The sequence below is a fragment of the Ammospiza nelsoni genome, chromosome 4 (genome assembly GCF_027579445.1).
Source record: "Ammospiza nelsoni isolate bAmmNel1 chromosome 4, bAmmNel1.pri, whole genome shotgun sequence".
Lineage (NCBI taxonomy): Eukaryota > Metazoa > Chordata > Aves > Passeriformes > Passerellidae > Ammospiza > Ammospiza nelsoni.
The window spans coordinates 11,389,342-11,409,609 of record NC_080636.1 but is presented as its reverse complement, the minus strand read 5'-3'; the positions used below and the strand labels follow the sequence as shown (position 1 = coordinate 11,409,609).

The 20,268-nt window shown below is 37.7% G+C and overlaps 1 protein-coding gene across 1 annotated transcript; it reads left to right on the top strand.

Annotated features, from left to right (window-relative positions):
- The first annotated feature begins 805 nt into the window (after positions 1 to 805).
- Positions 806 to 16,868, top strand: ANAPC4 (anaphase promoting complex subunit 4). The gene is made up of 28 exons (XM_059471153.1): positions 806 to 941; positions 1,522 to 1,627; positions 2,481 to 2,613; positions 3,222 to 3,296; positions 3,423 to 3,449; positions 3,553 to 3,597; positions 4,542 to 4,626; positions 4,990 to 5,100; positions 5,670 to 5,753; positions 6,008 to 6,094; positions 6,799 to 6,863; positions 6,957 to 6,999; positions 7,099 to 7,175; positions 7,606 to 7,706; positions 7,793 to 7,844; positions 8,148 to 8,203; positions 9,362 to 9,408; positions 10,339 to 10,395; positions 10,557 to 10,613; positions 11,166 to 11,259; positions 11,921 to 12,018; positions 12,523 to 12,584; positions 12,675 to 12,713; positions 12,813 to 12,914; positions 13,542 to 13,619; positions 14,331 to 14,501; positions 15,664 to 15,787; positions 16,138 to 16,868. Exons 1-28 carry the CDS (start codon positions 834 to 836, stop codon positions 16,351 to 16,353), a joined length of 2,400 nt encoding a protein of 799 aa, XP_059327136.1. The 5' UTR covers positions 806 to 833; the 3' UTR covers positions 16,354 to 16,868.
- Positions 16,869 to 20,268: the final 3,400 nt, after the last annotated feature.

Sequence of the window (20,268 nt, the reverse complement as noted above, 5' to 3'; positions counted from 1 at the left end):
GGGCAGCATAAGCCTGAAAAAGGACACCTGTTAACAGAGGATTAACCCCTAAAAACAATAACCTGTTGCATATTCATACAGCTCATACCTGATGCATAAATTCCATTCAAACACAGGATTCCGTCTGGTCATGGTCAGCTTTTTCCTCTGAATGCTAACGGCGTCGTCCTGCCTGAGCGAGGCGGGAAGAACTTTGTTTCTCCTGATAATGGGGCAATAAATTCTCTTTCTCTGCAAGATTTAGGTGTCCTGTGACTGCTATCTCAGTTCGAGTCCTTTCTTTAGAAAAAAAAAGTATCCTAAATAGCATAGTTTCTATTTTAACATTTTGTTATAGACTTAAGAGAATTAATACAGCATTACTTCCTAACACAGCACATGTAATATTCAATTTAATATTTGCGAAAATCCAATCATAAAATACGCATTTTTCACACAATCGTCTCATAGGGAGCCTTGTGAATTTTAAAAAATTTCTCTCCAAATGGAAAAGGGGCTTAAAAAAGAGTATTTAGTACTTAGTAAGTGAGCGGAGCTTGAAGAGCCTGGCTCGGCGCTGCGGCGAGGCCCACGCCGCTGCCGGGGTCTCCACACGGCTCCCGGGGCCCGCCCCGCTCTCAGAATTCCCCGCACGGCTCCCGGGGCCCGCCCCGCTCTCAGAATTCCCCGCACGGCTCCCGGGGCCCGCCCCGCTCTCAGAATTCTCCGCACGGCTCCCGGGGCCCGCCCGCTGCCGAGGCCCGGCCCGCTCCTGGCCGCTCCTTGCCGCGGCGGGAAGCGCCGCCCCCGGAAGCGGGAGCAGAGGCCCGGCGTGCCCGCGGAGCCCCGCAGCCATGCCCGCCTTCAGGCAGGTGGGCGAGAAGCAGCTGCCGCAAGAGGTGGTGTTCATGTCCTGGTCCCCCAAAAGGGACCTCATCGCCCTGGCCAACCGGGCGGGGGAGGTGAGTGCTGGTGCCGGTGGGTGGCACGGGAGGAACGGGCGCTGCTCTCCCTGCAGGCCCAGGTGCCTTTGCCGTTACTTAGGGCATGTTCCTCGTGAGCCTGGCCAGGCATTTAAGGATAGCAGTTTTGTAAATCAAACGTCTTAATAATGCTCCTTCGTTTTTTGCATTCTGATTTCCGAACAAATTCACGTGTGATGTGCTTCTCGCTTGTGCATGAAGTTCCTATTTAAGTTCAATCTAATTTCAAGTACTTTTCCCCCTGGAACTGCAGTATGTGGTCGTGCATGAAGACAAGACTCGTGCTTTTGGGCTGTCCGCTAGAGAGCTGATGAGTAACCCCTGTTGGTTAGGGGCTTGTATCCTTATGCAAGGCTCAGTTTATTTCTCTGTACTGCTGTTAACTGTGTGCTGCCCTCTATAAGAGCATAGGAGTGAATTATCTGCTAGAGAAGCAGGTGGTCTTTAAAACACAGGAGTTAAAAACTGATAAAAAAACTGTGCATCTTGAACTGATTTACAAACTTTTATTAACGTAAGAAGGTGGTTTAAGTTTGTCTTTAATGCATTTGCTTTGTAGATTTTACTTCATCGGCTTGCAAACTTTCAACGTGTGTGGAGTTTGCCTCCAAATGAAAATACAGGCAAAGAAGTGACTGCTCTTGCTTGGAGACCAGATGGCAAAAGTAATGTCAAGTATATGAGATGATATGGTGCGATAAAACCCCATGGGAAATCATGAATGATGATGCCTGTGAAGGAAATTTTCAAGTAAACTGAAGAGAAGGGTGGCTTAATTTTATGTAGGTTCATTCACAGCAATAGAGAGATTAACACTATTAAATCCAATGGCAAGAAAGATTAGTAAGCCAGATTTATGTGCCAAATGCTGCTTTTCGGAGTATAGCAAAATTTCAACCTCTTAACTATGCAGGGTATTTTGTATGAACTACAAAGTTTATTGGGGGAGAAAGAAGCTGTCTGATCAGGATTGATTGAAGAGCTTAGCTTACTTAGCATAGGCAAAACTTCATAGGCTAAAATTACTCTAACTATAGACCAGAGAAGGAAAAAAAAAGCCTTTTCCTTATTAATAGAAATAATGTTGAAATTAGTAGTTTAATAAACTTATGCCAGAAATCAGTTAATTTTTGCTTCACTGGAGGTGGGAGAATGGGAACAATCTTCCTCTATGACATGTGGATAAAAACCTATATTGTTTTATGATGGCATCTGAAGAGTTTAAGAAACTTCTTTTTAAAGCTGATTACCTGTGATTATAAGGAAATAAATACAGAAACCTCTGCCTATTTGCTATTATGGTTGAAGAAAGTTAAGTAAAAAGTGGTGCAAAAGTTGCTTGGCAACTCCTAATTTGTGTTTTTTGTCCACCAAGCCTTTCTGGTGGACAATGTTATCTATAATATTGGACTCAAGTTTGCAAAATTGGGAGCCTCTACTTTATCAGAACTATTGTTAGAAGTGTTTGAAGCATGTTCAGTTCTAGGTTATTTATACATTTAACTTGTCTTTCTCTAGTTTTGGCTTTTGGCCTTGCTGATACCAAGCGGATTATTCTGTGTGATGTAGAAAAGCCTGAAAGCTTGCACTCCTTCTCTGTGGAGTTATCTATTACATACATGCATTGGATGGAAGTAACTGAGGAAAGCAGGTAAGTCTGAAAAGAAACAATCACAAGCCATGTAATGTTGCCTTACTGATAATTTATACTTTAAATGTTACAAGCAGTCACATAAAGTAATATAGTTTTCCACAGCTGTGGGGTTTTTTCACCACTTGGCTAAAATTTTCCTTTTTTTAGAATAGATCCTTTTCATATGCTTATTTTTAGTGCTGATACCTTAGTCTTGTGGTTCTTTGGGTAATACATTACATTTCAGCATAATCTTGTGCTTCTCCTTAAGAGCTGCTTAATCTAGTGTTAGCATGTACAGCCTGTTTTACTGCAGGCTTGGAGAGAGTTTAAACAGAAAGCCTCTGACAATAACTGATTTACAGGCAATGGAGGATTTGGTGACAAGCCTCTGAGCCAGCAGATACAAACTTTATTCACTGGAAATAAAAAAAGATTTTCAGGTTTTTTTATTAATTTGATCACTTGATAATCTTTTATATGACCTTTAATAATTTATCCTCTGACATTTCTAATTTTGATATATATAATGCATTGAATATGTACTCTTAACTCTGGAGTTGAAAAGAAAGGCTCTTCTCATTTTTACAGCTTGGGTAATAAAGACAGTATTATGTCTTTTTCAGTGTTCTCACTTCCTTTTACAATGCTGAAGATGAATCAAACCTCCTTTTGCCTAAATTACCAGCGCTGCCAAAAAAGTAAGTGTTACTCTAGTAAGCTTGAGGAAATACCATTTGTCATTTATTGTCATTATTTTGGTTATTCATCTTTAACACTCTGCAGCTGTCTGATCATTGTTACTGACAGTAATTATTTTTTTTCAGTTACAGTACCACAGCAAAAATTTTCAGGTAAGAAATTGTCATATTATAACTCACTGTTTTTTAGTTTTGTTTTATTTTCTGGTATTGGGACAAACTACATAAGCCATAATCACATGTTTTGTATTTTCAGTGAAGAAAAGTCAGATGAGATTATGAAGCTTCTGGGTGATGTCAGGTAAATTCTGGCTGTGGGTTGTTGGTTGAGGTTTTTTGTTTAGTTGCTTTTTTAAAGAGATAAAATAATGGATAATTGAGTTTACTGTTAAATTAAATCTGCATCTCTGTCTATCACCAGTTACTCCTTTTTAAAACTTGATAGCTCTTCTTACAGTAGGATTTCCTTGCTTGAGAGAGAGTGAGCTGTCTGTGGTGTAGGAGCTTTATGAAATCTCTCTGCTGTCTTCAACTGCTCAATTAATCCAACCAAAAGTTTTTAACATACTGTTTTCCTAAGTTCTGTGTTGGTTTTAACAGAAATATTCAGTGTCAATGTATATTTATTTAGAGCTGTAACAGGCAGAAGTTGCAGTTAATTTGCTTGTATTTAGGCTTTTTCCCAAGCCAGTGTAGCACATTGTTTTTAGTAAGTGAGCAAAACATAGATCTGTCTGTCCCAGACTCTATTCTTTGAACTGGGTTTCTGTTTCTGGTGCTGTTGCTACTTCTGTGGCTGTTATTGCTGCTGCATCCATTTCAAATGTTCATTGCCTTTGAGGTGCTGAGGGATGCCACTGAGTGTGACAAGCTCACTCTGCATGTAATCGGGGTCATTCAGGGTGGCTTAGTAATAATGCTTTGCAGCCTGCATACTGCAACATGCATTGGTAAGGGGAAGGTTGCTAGAAACTTGTTACTTTTAGTGAAAAAGGACTCTCTGACTAAACTGTGCTATCTTTCCCCTATTCTCTCAGTTAATGTAGTAATTAATACTCTTAATATAAATGTTAGAGGCAGTTTTTATCAATAAAATCCAAGCTAATTTGCTAGTTTTTTAATTTCTTGAATAATGGACGGTAACACAATGTTTCCTTTTGTGCAGGAATAGAATTTAAGTATTAATAATGTGTGTGTTCAAATTCTTTTCAGTATGCTTATCAGCACATTCTTCTATTTTTATAGACTTAATGCTCTTGTCCTTGGTGGCAGCTCAGGATTTATTGAGATATATGCTTATGGAATGTTCAAGATTGCTACAGTAAATGGGGTATGTTTGGTTCCTTTCCACATTTTTTCTTCATAATATACCAAGCTACAGCTGAATTGAGTGAAAATATACATATGCTTACACATAAGTGAAACTGGGCTGCTGAATTTGAAGAAACTAATTGATTGGGTTATTGGTTATTGATGGAAAGACCTTGTAACTGGGAAATTTAACTCTTGTTTCAAAATTCGCTGTTAATACATGATAAAAAGATTGGGTTTGCTCCTGAGCAGTAGCTGAAAATTGCACTTCATTTTTACCTGCCATTGAACACAGTCATCTTTGTATGTCAGTGTGTTAGAGCAGGAAATATTCTTAGAGGAAATGAAATGTTTTATTAACTTTTAAACTGGAATTCTTCAGGTGGCAGGTTCTTGTCGTGGACTGTGTTTGTCTAGTGATTTGAAATCACTGTCAGTTATTACAGAGCTACAGAACTCTCCAGACAGTGAAGCAGAGATAATGTATTTTCAGGTAAGTAAACAAATTTAAAAACATGTTTAAAGGGAAAACTGGTCTTTAAATTACATTCTGGTAGCTTTATTGCTTTCCCATGATAACAAAAACTACCAGTTTCAGCCATTTTGAAATTACCCCAGTTTAGCTTTTGAATTTGTGATGTTAACATACAGTTTCACTGATGAGACTGACAATGGTGATCTGAGCCATTCTTGCAAAATACTTCTTTTAGAATAATGTGAATTTATTCAACTACAGTGACAATTAATCAGATTTTCTCCATTCTGCGCACAAGGGGCCTAACAGCAATGCTTGTGATTTTCCCCTTTCCAGAACAGTCATCCTTAACATTATTACTGTTAGAGCTCCAAAATGTGGAACCTTCTCAGGGGTTTTTATAGATGCATTAAAAATAGTTATTGCTTCTTTGAATTAAATGTATTTTCCTTTTAAAATCAACCTTAAGGAGTTGAGAATGAAGAGATTTTCTGTGGGTCTTTCCAATCTGTCTTTTAATTTCTGTAATCTATGTATTGTTAAAAGACAAGTCATCTGTTACCTGTTGCTTTTTCCATTTGTTGTAGTTGGACACTAGTCTGTTATCAAGTTACTTACCTGAGGTAACTCGAATGGCCCGGAAGTTTACTCACATTTCAACTCTGTTACAGGTACAGTTGTGTTACACCATCCTTTTAGTCTTGTGGTTCTGTAGGCTTTGACATTCTAATGCAAGTGAAATAAATGTTTTCTTGTAAGAAGCTTGAGTTGGTTTTAAGTAAATGTAGAGCTCCAACTTGGAATTTGATAATAAATTTTATATAAGATCTACTGTGTATTTCCTTTATATTGTAACATCCATTTGCTGAATGTGTTGTTGACAGGGAGAAAGGAAATAATACTGATGCCAGTTTCTGTATTACAGTATATAAAGCTGTCATTGACATGCATGTGTGAAGCATGGGAAGAAATACTGATGCAGATGGACTCACGACTAACAAAGTTTGTACAGGTACTGCAGGATTAACCATTCTTTTGGAAAAACACTTTTGGCAGTAGTTCTGTTGTTCTTGTTAGTCTATTGCATATCCTAATGTTAAGCATGATGCCTCCAGATAAGAGTCCCTAAGTTCAGAGACAGCCTGAAAGCTATTGTGTGTCAAGTGCTCTGATGCTGAAGGCACCTGTGTACAATCAAGCATAATTGTATTGTGATACTTTTATTTATTCTGAAATTTTAAAAAATCATAGTTTTCAGCTTGTCCTGCTGTTGATCAGTTGCTTTCTACTTAAGGCTGTGCTCTTTGTACTTAAGTCATTGATAAACTGATCACTGTAAATGTTCAGTAACACTTTACAGCCTAGTTCAATAGAGCACATGTAATATCTGTGTTTAAGATGCCATTGGATTTGCTTAAATTTTGTATTCATTGACCATAGTCAGAAGTTAATGAATCTTGTAGTTTTATTGTATTTTAGAATAGATTCTTGGTGGCAAACTCCTTAGAATTTTTATTGGGTAATGCAGTTGAAAATAACTTGAAATACTAGAGAACTTTCAGTGATCATAAAACTTTCAGTGATCAGTAGTCTGATTTCAACATTCAAAGATCTGGGTGGCTTCTTTGAAGTACTTTATATGGAGTGTTTGTGAGATAATTTGGCAGGCTGGATTTAATCTCTTCACCAATCTATTTCAATCATTTTGACTGACAGGAAAAGAATACAACCACTTCTGTTCAGGATGAGTTTATGCAGCTGTTGTTATGGGGCAAAGCAAGGTAGTTACTGTTGTTTTATCTGAGTATGCCTTTGCACTTGATGTTGAAACACAAAATGAAATGCCTATTTGGTTCTCTCCCTACCTCCTTCAGTCTGGAACTTCAGGCATTGCTAATGAACCAACTGACAGTAAAGGTATGTTAACATTTTTTTAAACATACTAAATTAATCTATTTCAATATCTTTTAATCATTTTTATATTAACAGATTATTATTGTATTTCTTTGTTAACAGGGTTTAAAAAAACTTGGTCAGTCTATAGAGTCTTCCTATTCTAGTATACAAAAGTTGGTTATAAGTCATTTGCAGAGGTAAGTCCCAGAATTTCCAATGAATTTTAGATTAAATGGCATATTATATGCTTTGATAAATGACAATAAGCTGTCTTGGTGGTGCTTTCTATGTAGGTGGGCTGGTATGGAAACTGTGATCATGGCAAAACATTTTACTTTTGTGTAGTAGAGAACCAGTTAAGTATTTTGAACAATCTTTATGGTACATCACCTGTAAATTGCTGCCCGGTGTGTTTAATAGGATCTATGCAAAATATTCACACTAACTTTGTGTCATTGAGACAATATCTGCCTTTCTCTGAAGTTATACCATGCCTCTTGTTCATGGCAGACCACCTTATAAGGCTTTGCACTTTGTGCATTAAATAATATAAATGTAGCATGCAGCACAGCACTGAATTTCCAGAGTGTGAATAAAAAATTATGCTTCTTTCCTCTGCTTTCCTAGTGGCTCTGAGGCACTTTTATACCACTTGAGTGAATTGAAAGGAATGGCTTTATGGAAACAAAAATATGAGTCTCTGGGATTAGATGCATCTGGAATTGATGGTACAGTAGTGTGTGTGCTACCTCTGTGCTCTGATTTCACTTTTGAAAGCTTAATAAGAATGGTTAGCTTTTTTTTTGTTTTACAGAGGCTATTACTGCTGTTGGTTCTTTCATCCTGAAGGCAAATGAGCTGCTTCAGTAAGTATAAAGTCTGGAGAGTTTAAAAAGCATTCCTATTCAGTCTTGTATTGGAGGAAATTAGTGGGCTGGGAATAGAGGAGGTTGGGAGAGCAAGACTCCTCTGTTGGTGGGGAGCTTTCATCTTGTCTCCTTGCATGTCAGACTCATTCCACAAGAATAGTCTTATTTGAAACATTGCATTGGCCATTTTGAAAACAACTGACAGAGCTTGCAGGCCTTTCTGTGGTAAAGATGGGACTTAAGCATGAAGCAGCTTGTGACAGTCAGATTTTGTAATTTCTTGTCTTGTTTCTTGTTTAGAGTGATCGACAGTAGTATGAAAAACTTCAAGGCATTTTTCCGGTGGCTCTATGTTGGTAAGATTGGTCACACAGTCATCATCCAGTATCTGGTTTATATTGTAAGCATTGAAATGCAGACAAGTTACTAGGCCAGTCTTAGTTATAGCCATCTATTTTTTTCTGGACATATAAAGGGATATAGTTGATGAGGCAAGAGTAACTATAATATTAAACACAGATTATAAATTTGGCAGTTCTCAATTAAATTTAGTATGTGCAGAGTGGGTATTGCATATACTTGACCTGTAATATTGCTCCAAACTGTTTTCTGTTTCATGAGCAATTTGCTGGTCTTGATTTGGAGAAAAAGAAAGGACTTTTTTTAGGCTACACAAAATTTGAAATGTAACCTTATTTTTTTTTACTCTGTTACTTGCTGTTTTCTCCTGTGAAAGCCTAGTTACTTTTAAGGTTCTGCACAGATGTAAACAGTCTCTGAATGTCCACTTGCACTTAGTAGCCACCTTCATGTGTCTGGGTAGCTGCAGAGAAAATGTTAGAAGGAAGTGAAGCACGCTGTATTTTAGCCTGCCTGTTTTTATTAATGTTTATAAATAATTTTATAACTTCTATTTGATCTTTTTAGAACTACCTTACAAAAATTGTTATTACCAGATATTAGAGAAGTACTAGCTATGCAGTGTTAGCACTTACTAGCAGGAATATAATAGTTCTAATTTAGAAATTACAGAAAGCAGGACTACCTAAGTTCTCTGTCACAATGTTATGTTCATTGTTTGTTTCATTTCAGACTAAACAGAGAACTTTATCCAAGCCTTGCAGATTTGAAATTAATCCTGTGCCATTCTCTTAAAACACATTTTTCTGAGCATAACAGTTTTCAAGTATTTTACATATATCTATTTTAGTACTCTGAGTATGGACATGAACAAATTCTTATGAGCTCTTTTCATAATAATTTTGTTTCAGTCTCATACAGAGTAGAATGCAGTTGGAGAAGATTAAAGATAAAAATTCTTAAAGATTTGTAATGTAAGCTAGTGAGACTAGAGAGACTGAATTTCAGTCTCTACTTGTAATTCTTCATCCCAGGCTCTTTTGCTTCTAATGAATGAATCTTTTTTAACAGCAATGTCTTATTACATACATGTGAAAAATAAAGGATATTAGGAAAACCATATTAATGCAGTAAGAATATAATTTTTCCCTCAGCCATGTTGAGGATGTCAGAAGATCATGTGCTTCCAGAGCTGAACAAGGTAATAGTAACATTTTCTGATAAATGATGATATCCTCGATATTCTGCTCATCTCAAAAGCAGAATTAAAAGTTCCTTTTTGTTCCAGAACTTAAAGGGTAGTGTCTGTGTCATTTTTTTGAGAAAGTTGATGCCTGTGCATTGACACTAATGTGCTGTTGTGCTTGAATTACTTTTTCTGTTTTCTTTGCTAACACTGCTGTATTTAGTATGCTGGGTATGCCAGGCCTCTGTATGGCAGCTCTTTATGCACCCTAAATGCTGAAGTCAACCAGAGTGAGATCTTAGTATCTTTATCAATGTCCCCATAGAGGAGAGGGAATATATAATGAAACAATAATATAATAATACAATAACACCTGCATTGAATTTGCAGCCACCATCACACTGCCCTCACTTGAGGGCAGAGATGCCTTCCAGAAATAGATAGGCTGGAGGAATGGGCAGGCAGGGACTCCCTGCAGTTCATGAAAGACAAACTGCAAGGTTCTGTTGTGGGGTGGGTTAACCCCCTGTGAGTGCACTGCTGGAGCCCATGTGGCTGGGAAGATGTCAGCTCTGCCAAAATGATGTGGGAATCACTGGGTGCATGCTGGGCATGAGCCAGCAGTGTGCCCTGGCAAAGGTGGGCAGGGGTGACCAGGGCTGTAGTAATGAGAGCATGGCCAGGAGGTCAGGGGATGCACTTATTGTCCTAATTTAGCACTTGTTGGTTGGTCCCATCTCCAGTTTGGGACCATTCCTGTACAAGACAAGAATGGTCTGGGATGAGTTCAGCAGAGCACTCCCAAGTGGGTTGGAGGCTGGAACATTTGCCCTGTGAGCACAGGCTGAGGGAGCTGTGCTTGTGCAGCCTACAGATTGTGTGTTCTGTGCTCATTGAAATGTGTTTCTTACCCTTTGCTTTTCTCACTGTTTTTTTCCCTTTTAGATGACTCAAAAAGATATCACATTTGTGGCCGATTTTCTTACTGAGCACTTCAATGAGGTCAGTGATACTCATTTTCCAAGTACATGATTTGACTGTATTTTTGCTGACAATAGCTGAGGCTGAAAAATCTGAGAATAAAATAATTTGATCATCTTTTGTTCACTACTTCTCATTCCTTTTATGTTTAAATAATGGGTTTGTTTGCATTATTTTTTTAGGCACCAGAACTTTACAATCGTAAAGGAAAATACTTCAATGTGGAGAGAGTTGGCCAGGTAAAGAACTAAGGAATAAATGCAAAAAGAATAAATGGGAAAATCCTTAAATAGAGAAGCTTTTAAAGTTGTGTCCACTTTGCTTCCCTGGCCTTTTTGCTCTGTGTTGCACATACCAGTAATGGTAAAAAAGAGTAAATTGTTTCACCTTATTATTAGGAAAATGAGGGTTTAAAATGCTGTATTTTCACTTTACACATGCTGTATTTTTAGGAAAAGACAAAAATATTTTGCAGCAGTAGTAAAACTCTAAAAGCCAACTTCAGTAAAACTGATATGTTGGTTATCTGTATGGCATTAATCACTGCATTTCAAAACATTTGTGCTCAGACTTGATCTAAAGATCAGTTTCTTAGGGAAATATCACCATGTGATCTTAAACAATAGTTGATTTTTCTTGTTTCTAGATGGGGTGGAATATTTAATTTTAAGACTATGGCAAGTTAATTTACCAAGAAATTTTTAATATACTCACTAGGGGCAATAGTGAAGGTGGAATTCTAATGTTCCCTATTCTTAAATTACAGTCTTAAAAGTGTGTTTCTTTTTTAGTACTTGAAAGATGAAGATGATGACCTTGTATCCCCACCTAATACAGAGGGAAACCAGTGGTTTAACTTTCTTAAAGATAGTACTCATCTTAAAGGTAATGTGTTTTCATGAAAAAAAGTGAATGCAAGATATATGCAGAATGTAACCAATGTAGAAGAATTATCTTTTTTCATGCTTGTGAGTTACTTCTGTAATGTCACTCATTGGTCTTCATCTGAGTGGAATAAAATAAATGGGCCTTGCACAGGGTTTATGTAGCTGCTTACCCAGTCAATTACCATTTTCTGGATATTGGGAGTTCCTCATCTTTTCTGTACCAGTCTCAGAAGTGTTGGCTTGGAAGGAATCCCAGAAGAGGTCTATTTTAGGATATCTTAATTCAAGAGAGTAATAGTTATGCTTAGGTTGTACTTGAGGGAAGTATCCTAACTTGTTCTCTTTCACTGGAGGCTGAGACTATTTTGTTAATTAGTGGTGAAGAGGAAGTAGGAGACTATAATGAGCAGATGGTGACAATTATTGTAGTTTAACTTTAGAAACCAAAGACTGTAAAACCTTGACAGCATAAGCTGTGTGTAATAGAATTTGCCACAGTTGCCTTTTTCTGCCTATTTAATTTGATAAAAAGGGGGGAAATGGTAGCATTTTTGTCTGGAAAATAGTCTTTAGAAAATCTGATTTTGAAGGTAATAATGGTGTAATATGTTTCTATAGAGATACAAGCATTTTTTAAAATTAACTTTGTCTGTTTACAGAAAGCCCACTTCTGTTTCCCTACTATCCTGAGAAATCATTGCATTTTGTCAAAAGGCAAATGGAAGGGGTCATTGATCTATGTTTACAAAAGCCAGCAGTAAGTTCTGTTTTTACAAATGATAACTTTCTTTTAAGGATAGTGGTCAACTGAAGGAAGCAGTCATGCTTAGCAAGGCCTGAAGCTTTAATCTTTGCCTTTGAGTGCCTATAACTTGGGTAGAGTCCAGCTTCACTGCTGGGATATCTCAAGCCTTTGGCCAGGGAAAGTACAGTGAGGGATTTTTTTATTTGACATATTCTCTTCATACAATATTGGGATCTGGTTTTAATGTTAATTATATGTGTGTGTGTGTACCAGATAACTGTGTCAGTTGGCAATACATTAGTCTAATATGGAGAAACATGAAACAAATGTATGAGGTGACATAGTGTATGTAGTGTTTGCATTAGGGTTGTTTATTTCAGGATAAATATTGGTGAAGTTTTCTTTCAGATGTACTCAGAGGTTGTTGGTAGGTTGGTTGGTTTTTTTTTCTTAAAAACATGTATAATTATGAATAACTGCCTGTATTTTATGGACTATTTTTATTCTATTTATTAGGATGTAATTGGAAAGTCAGTGCATCAAGCAGTCTGCATATCTCTCTACAAAGTTTCTCAAAGGTATTTCTTTACTAAAAGCAGCTAAAGAAATGTGCAACTAAAATCATGCATGAGTAGCATTTCATAAACTGTTTTGTCTTTCCTTTGCAGTGAAGATTCCACACCTCAGTTATTTAAGTTACCATTTCTGTAAGTATGCTGCTATTCCTTGTTCCTATTCCTTGTTCCATGTAGTTTACAGGTTATTAAAACTTAATCTAAATTTTCATTTCTTCCCCCATATTGCAGGTGGAATGACAAAACATCTAACTTACATTATGTTCTCTTCACCGTGTTAGAAAATTCTATTTCTAAAATACACATTTTGAGAAGACATACTGATACTTCCAGGTAAGACAAAAAGAGGGAAAAAGTGGTGTGTGAGTTTTGCCACATTTGTACAGAAACACAATTTAAATCTATTTGTAAAAACAAGGAATGAGCACCACGAATACAATTTCTCTTGAATACTAGAGAAAATGAGGAATATATTAGGTGCAGCAGGAAACTGCAGCAGAAGTTTGTGTTGTATTACACTCAGTAAATCTCATCTCAAGACCCAAGATGTTTCTGGGATTAGAAAAAATGAGATTCCATTAGATTGCTGCTAACAGAATTACTTATTTGTGCAAACTTCTGAAATATTACAAAGAATCCTGCTTCCTCTGTTACTTTGTCTTACTGTAAATAGTATTTTTGATTAATATCTTGGGGTCTGTAATTTAATGATGGCTTTCTCTTCTCTGCATAAGCCAGATGTAGTTTTCCATTTGAGTCCATTAGTTATGTTTTTCTGAGGAGCAGAGGAATTTAAAAGGTTCCCATCCACCAATAACATAATTTTGGCATGTAGCCATGTATTGTGCTGAGCTTAGATAGCTTTTTCACCATCTTGTACCACAGTTGCCATTAGAGATTTTGGATTCTCAGTGAAGGGAAAGGTTTTTGTCACTGAGACAATTAACTCTGTTGTTGTAGGTCTGTCAGTAATGGGATTCTTGCAGTAGAGTTTGGAAACTTCTTGAGCAACAGTATAAATGAGAGCTCAGACTCCAGGTCAGTATATTTGATTTTTCTTGCAGATTGCTGAATAAAAAAAAATCGTATTTCCTGTTAGTTTTCTTGCATTGTTACCTTTGAAGTTAACTCACCTGGGTGAATCAGGGTCTAAGAAATGGCACAGGTGCATGAAGCTGCAGAATAGTGCAAATCTTACTTTGCACTTCATCTCAAAGTCAAGTAAATTTTAGTTTTACAGTTGAAAACTAAAGCTTTAACACATGTGTAAGAAACAAATCTAGCTGGAAACAAGTATTTTTTATCTGTGTGATGTTCTTTAAGTAAGGTAAGACTTGGAATGGCTGAATGTAGCCATCTTACAAGGCATATGATAGAGTAAATTCATCCTTTTCATGTAGAAAAGCCAGATGTGATTTGCCCTCAGAACCTTCAACTGTATTTCTAAATTTTCTTTGGTATTTATGTTTGCTGTTTCTTATGTTTCATCTGAAATGTGAAGGTTACTAGTAAGAGATTTTTTGAGTTACTTTATTTTCCCCTTCAGGATAATTTTTTCCTGCATGAGGCAGGAGTCTGCCAGGTTATTGCTATCATTTAGTCAGCTGCACAACTGACCTCTTTTATTATTTTATTATAATTTACAATGAAGCTTGTTGTTAAGCACTGAATACTTTCTAACAACTTTAACATATTTTATTTCTGCATTCTCTTATATTACTTGATGCTTTCTAAATTATTTTCCTGTAGATGCTACAGTTGTTTGGATGCTCACTTCTATGATGATGAAACTGTAACTGTAGTTCTGAAAGAGAGTGTGCAACAAGAGGGGAAGGAGAGAGTCTTGGCTCAGCTGCCTTTATCTTCAGTATATACAGATGAGGACCAAGATGGGAAATCCATTTGGGATTCTATGGAAAGGTATTGAAAAACCTTGAGCAAATCTGAAAATGTAGAACTGAAAAGCAAATTAAGCAAATATTGTGATTGTGTACAGTTACTCATACTTTGTGCGTGTGTAAATATTTTGAAGATGGAAACTCTTTTGTGCCAGGAGAATAGGATGAGGGAGATGGAAGCTTCCTAAATAGTTTGTTTTGTGGTTTTTGGGAGGGTAGTTTTCAGTTTTTTCATACTGATACTACTTCTGTACCTGCCTGTCATGAAATGGAAGAATAAGCTGAAGACACTATGCAGAATCAGAAATCTTCCTTAGAAAGATGCTGACTTTGCTAGTCAGAATACTTCAGTTGAGGATGTTTTCAGCATATGTGCTCGTACCTCTGCCTTGTAATAAGAGTACACAAGTATTTCTTGATCTTTCCCTGATAGCCACCCTTACAAATATTGTCAGCTTGACCTTAAAACATCAGAACTGGTACAGCTGTCTGCATTGGCATAGGTAGAGGTGAAAGTGAACACACACACAAAGGCCAATGAAATTCAATTCGTGAATCCAAACCTTTAGTTGCTGTGTGTTCCTTGCTTTTACTTTTCTCCCATTCTTCTCTGGTGGTTTGCTTATGATGCATTTTTATTTCAAAATAAGGAGCTACGCTGAACTGTAAATTAACTTTTTATGCCACAAAGATATTGTATATTGAAGGGTGAACAGAAAATATTAAGAGCAAGTTCAAACTAATCTTGGCTGCTGTAATAGGTAGGGAGTGTCTTCATACAGTCCCTGTGAGTGGGGTAATGATGCATATTTAAAAGGTCATGGAGGCCAAACTTCTGTGTAAGGGGAGGTACTGCATCCAGGACAGTGTTTGGAAACTCCTCTTTGTGCAGAGGAAAAGTTTGAAAAAAGCCACCCACATCCTGCTACAGCTGTTTCTTGTGGGAAGGTCAAACTTTACAACTCCCTTCTTACCTGCTGTAATGTTTTTAACTCAGTTGGAATGTGCTGTGTCTCTACAGTTGGATCTCCTGCTCTAGAGTATCGTGGTGGCATTATGATGGTTTCAGAGACTTATCTGCTTGTTGCATCTGATGAAATTTGGACATATGAAACTGGAGGTTTTTCTTAGAAGTGCAGTTGTTTCTTGTGAAGCAGCTTTGTGCTTTTTTCCTTGCTGTGCAGGCTGGATGAGCGAAGCGGTGAGATACCCACACGTACTGTCTTCTTGGAGAGTCAGTGGAGAGTGCTGGAGAACATGAAAGCTCAGTATGTTTCTGTAAATGGCATTAGGAAAGTTTCTTGTGTGGTAAGTGCAGTATCTCTGAAAAAGCCTGTCTATTAAAGGAAGTGTGCTGACTGAAGTGGTAACCTAAAAGTTACCAATTTCTTTTTTTAACAAATAGATTATTTTTTCATAATCTGCTGTTAGTGTGTCAGGATACAGTCATACCATAGTAGCACAGGATGGAAAAACTTTAACAGAAGGTAATAGATCTGCTTGCTTTACTTCTCAGCCTATAGAGCAATAAAAAAGTTGCTAATTCCCTTGAAACCTCCATTTCAAAGATAAAGGTTATTTTCAAAGCTGACAATTAAAGTGCTGGTGGTGTTTTTATTTATTTGGTCATTAACAGGAGCTTCTTACTGTCTCTGTAGCTGAGTTCAAACCTCCGCCACATCAGGGTGTTTGAGATGGACGTAGAGGATGATGGGGAAGTTGAGGAAGAAGAGGAAGAGGAAACAACTCAGATTGCAGCTGGGGAACGTGATGAGCCAAATCAGCCTGCAGATGGCCAGGACAATGTGTGTGATGCATCTGCTGAGGAACTACCTGATGAAGCTGAAGAACATGAGACAAGTCTGGATCCTTGAAATGGGCTTTGGTAATAGAAAGGGGACAGGACTGAACTGTAAATACTCTCTTTAATGGCACAAAGAAATTGTGTGTATTGAGGAATGAACACAAAATACTCAAAACAAGTTCAAATTCATCCTGGCTGCTCCAGTAAGCAGGGACACTTATCAGTACTGTCCCTGGGACTGGGAGTGATGTGGAGTGATACATTTGAAAGGTCATCTAACTAGTTAGAAAGTAATCTGACTTCAGGCTGCTGAGATGATGGATCCCATACCTCCTCAAACAGCTGAATCAAGCTGGAATTCTGTATTGCTTCTCAGCTAAGATTGTGTTCTAAAGTACATCTATTGACTCTTTTCTGTCTGGCACATGGTTTGGTGCCAGCTAAAGCTTTGAAAGCTTTTCTATTTGCCAGTTTTAAAAGGTGAAGAGAAAAAGAAATACCAGCTGAAGTTTTTGTAGCTAGTCTGTTCAGTCCTGGATGCTGTTATAAAAATAAAATAAAGTTGAATATAAAAAACCAGCAAAACTTGGGGCCTAATTTTTTGCTTCTCAGACTTTGTAATGGGTTTGAAAGTTTCCTGTAGAACCAAAATGTGAAATTGCAAGTCAGTGTTGGGCTAGTTACACACCAAAATTTAGCAACTGTTAATGAAATGCATAGTTTTAAAAAAATCTTTGGATAACATCTGTCCTTGGTAACACAGCATTTCAATCTATGCAGTTCTTTAGTCCTCAATGCAATGTGTGTGTGCAGTACATGATTTGTATGTTTGTATGTCTCAGCCTGCCTAGTTTCTGTGAATTTGTTCCCGAAAGCCTGTTTTTTCAATCTGGAATTTTTGTAATGAAAAATTTTACCAGAGAATATATTTTTTTATTCTCATTCAGCGCTGGGAGTTGTGCATAGCTCTCAGCATAATCATGTTACTTGCAGTTTATATATTACTGTAGGCATGATGTAGTGGTAAGCAGTAGAAACTAAAAACAGCATTTAGAAATCTAAAATGTTTTCTTCATCCCTACTAGCTGCCGTTCTGAACTGACATAAAACTCAGCTCTTTGAATGAACACTGCTCCTTAATGCATGTACACTCCTTTGAACAGTGAGTGCACCTTGTATTTGTGAGGAGGACCAAGTTTCCATTCTGTGCTTTAAAAATAAATATTTTGAAATTGCTATTTGGTATTGCAAAATTCAAATACTAACCTTATTTTACCCTATTATTTTGAAATGTACTATTTTTAAGTAACTTTTTAAAAGTGGACTTCTGAAAGTTTTGATCTCTTTAGAGGAGACCCTGGTAAAACAAGCTTTCAGTTTTGAAAGAGACTAAGTTTTTCCCTTTTCTAACAACCTCCTTGAAAGCTGCTTGCTGTTCATCATTCTCATCCAACAGATGGTCAAGTTTCAGGGCCCAGTGAGGCTGTAGGACAGGAGGGGCAGAAATGCCCATCCAGAAGTGCTGTGATTTTCTGTGCAGAGCGGGCAACTCTTACTAAAAAATTGTTGTTGCAACAGAACCCACTTAGCTTAAACCTGGCCTTGTGTTCTTTCAGGGAACTTTTGCTTCTGATCTAATTTAGAGTTGTCACATCAAGGGCTAAGAAGTAATTGTTCCGCTGTGTTTTGTGCTCTATAATTTTAGGCCATGTGCATATGGAAATCTGATTTCTCCTGCCCCAGTAGTTCCTAAATTTGTGTTAGTAGCAGATGTGTTCCATGTCACAGGGGCCTGTCTTTCAGACATCTCCTAAGGTTATTCTGTGCACCTTTCTAGTCCAGTCTTGGATAAACTTGAGTCAGTGGGAGCTTTGTGGCTGGCTTGGGTAAGTCCATGTGCACATTGTGCATTTCTCAGTGACACAGTACAGACACACCAGTGGTCAGTGCTGCTGAATGCATTGCTGATTCTTTCTGACAAACTTTTTAAAAAATTTGATTTGCTGATAGATTTTTGTAATAATAAATATGTCAGTAATGTGTTTATGCAACTGTTTTCCACAGGGTGTTAAGATGCATTTGATCTAGAAGTATTTTAGGATTTTGGTGGTGTCTGAGTGTGGTGGTTTCTCGTTTACCATTTTGATCTCTTGTCTCGTATGCTAACTGAAGGCTCAACCTTTTTCTGTGGGGAGTTGTAGTTTACTGATAGTTTTGTGGACAGAAAAACCCTCTGTATTCTCAGGAAGCATGCACACAATCCACTCTGTAATACAAATCTTTATGTCTCTAAAGGAGCATTTACTGCTGCCTCTTTTTTAATATCTGTTTTGCATTTGGCATTACTAATTTTTTTTAAAGATCTTACGACAACTTTTATTTTCTGATCTTTATTCCCTTTTCCAGACCTTTTGCTCATGCCTATTCTGCCTGATCTCTTCAAAGTTAGCCCCATTGCCAAGTGTGCACTTTGGTCTCTCACCAGCTGGTGCTGTTTTGCTCCACAACCTGGACATGCTGTGATACCATGGCCTCCCACTTACATGGATTTTGTGGCACATTTGCAGCTTCCTGCATAAGCAGCCCCTTGAGCTGCTCAGAAAGACAGCAGATGGCTGTAGAGCAATAATAAACAAAAGCTTGCTTTATTACAGATTCACGTTTGCAGAAGGGACAAGGGATGTGTAGCTTTACAAAATATATAGCTGGTCCTCATGCTCCTTGACTTTGAAAAACAACTTACCTAAAAAATGCCTTCGACCCCATTTGTAAACCTTGACAAAATGGGAAAGCCATCTCTGTAAGCATTGAAATTCCTTAGTATGTGGGTTGTATTAAATATCTGTAGTCAGAATTGGTTCATGTGTCTTGTTAACTACTGCAGCAGTAACATCTGAGATCTCTCATGCTACCTGGAGCTAGCTGTTGCTCTTGGAGTTGGGACTATAATTATAATCTCAATTTCTTGCTTCACAAGCTCTTTTAAGGGAAGAGCTGCCTGAATTTACAGTTTGCTATGTTGCTGTTGTTGATTATGTAAGAAACAAGGCAAAGAGACAGAGCCAGTGCCTTTTAAAATTTGAAAGGATGGACCCAGTATTAAGAACTCTCTTATTAAGAGTATTAAGGTGGAGAGAAGGAACTGGATGCAAATATTTTTAGCAGTGTATCTGATGCCTTCTCTCAGGGGCTGTTCATGACCTAGTTGGATGGTACCCTGAGCAACCAAGGAGTGGCATCTCTGCCCATGGCAGGGGTGTTGGAGTTAAATGATCCTTAAAGCCCCTTCCAACCCAGACCATTGGATGATTCTGTGATTCTGGAAGACTCAAAATACCAGTCCAGGGTTTAGGGTCGTGTTGATTTATCTGTGGTCTCTATTAAGGATTTTTATGCTTAATTTAAATTGAGGGATCTGATGGCTTGCTCAGGAGCAAGAGCAAACCCACTGAGAGTGGGTTTGGCTTGAAATTGCAAACCAGAAAGAAATTGCAGCCAGAAGAGAATGAAGAGACATTGTGTCCCCACTTTCCTGTCTCTTCAGTGCATTTTATCTTTGTAGATTACTGATATTTCCTTGACCTGAACCATGATTGCTCAGTACTGAGTGAAGGAGCAGCCTTATCTGTCATGTTGAGTATATTGACATTAGATGGGCACAATCTCAGCTCTAGCCAAAGTCCTGTGCCACCCTGTCCTTAACCCAGCAAAGCCAAGTGGAGTTAGCCTTTGGTTCTAAAGTCCTGCTGGAAGGAGTTCCCTCAGGAAGGGAGACTGCTTCCCTCCTTTCCTTCATCCTAGCTAAATACTGAGCTACTGATAAAAGCAGCTTGGAAGATGTCAGTAAACATGCTCATCTGATTCTCTTCAAAGCATTAACAGGAGAAATATGCATGTCTTTACAGCCAAAGAGGAGTGGTAAACAAAATCAAGAAAAATGTTTACAATTTGTTGAAATGAAGTGCATCAGCAGAAGTGCCAATTA

Bases quoted from the DNA above. Each gene is read 5' to 3' on its own strand.
- ANAPC4 (XM_059471153.1), top strand. From the start codon at position 834: ATGCCCGCCTTCAGGCAGGTGGGCGAGAAGCAGCTGCCGCAAGAGGTG. The intron at 8,204-9,361 runs GTAAGATTGGTC...TTTTTCCCTCAG, and splicing joins TTTCCGGTGGCTCTATGTTG to CCATGTTGAGGATGTCAGAA. The intron at 14,502-15,663 runs GTATTGAAAAAC...CTTGCTGTGCAG, and splicing joins ATTTGGGATTCTATGGAAAG to GCTGGATGAGCGAAGCGGTG.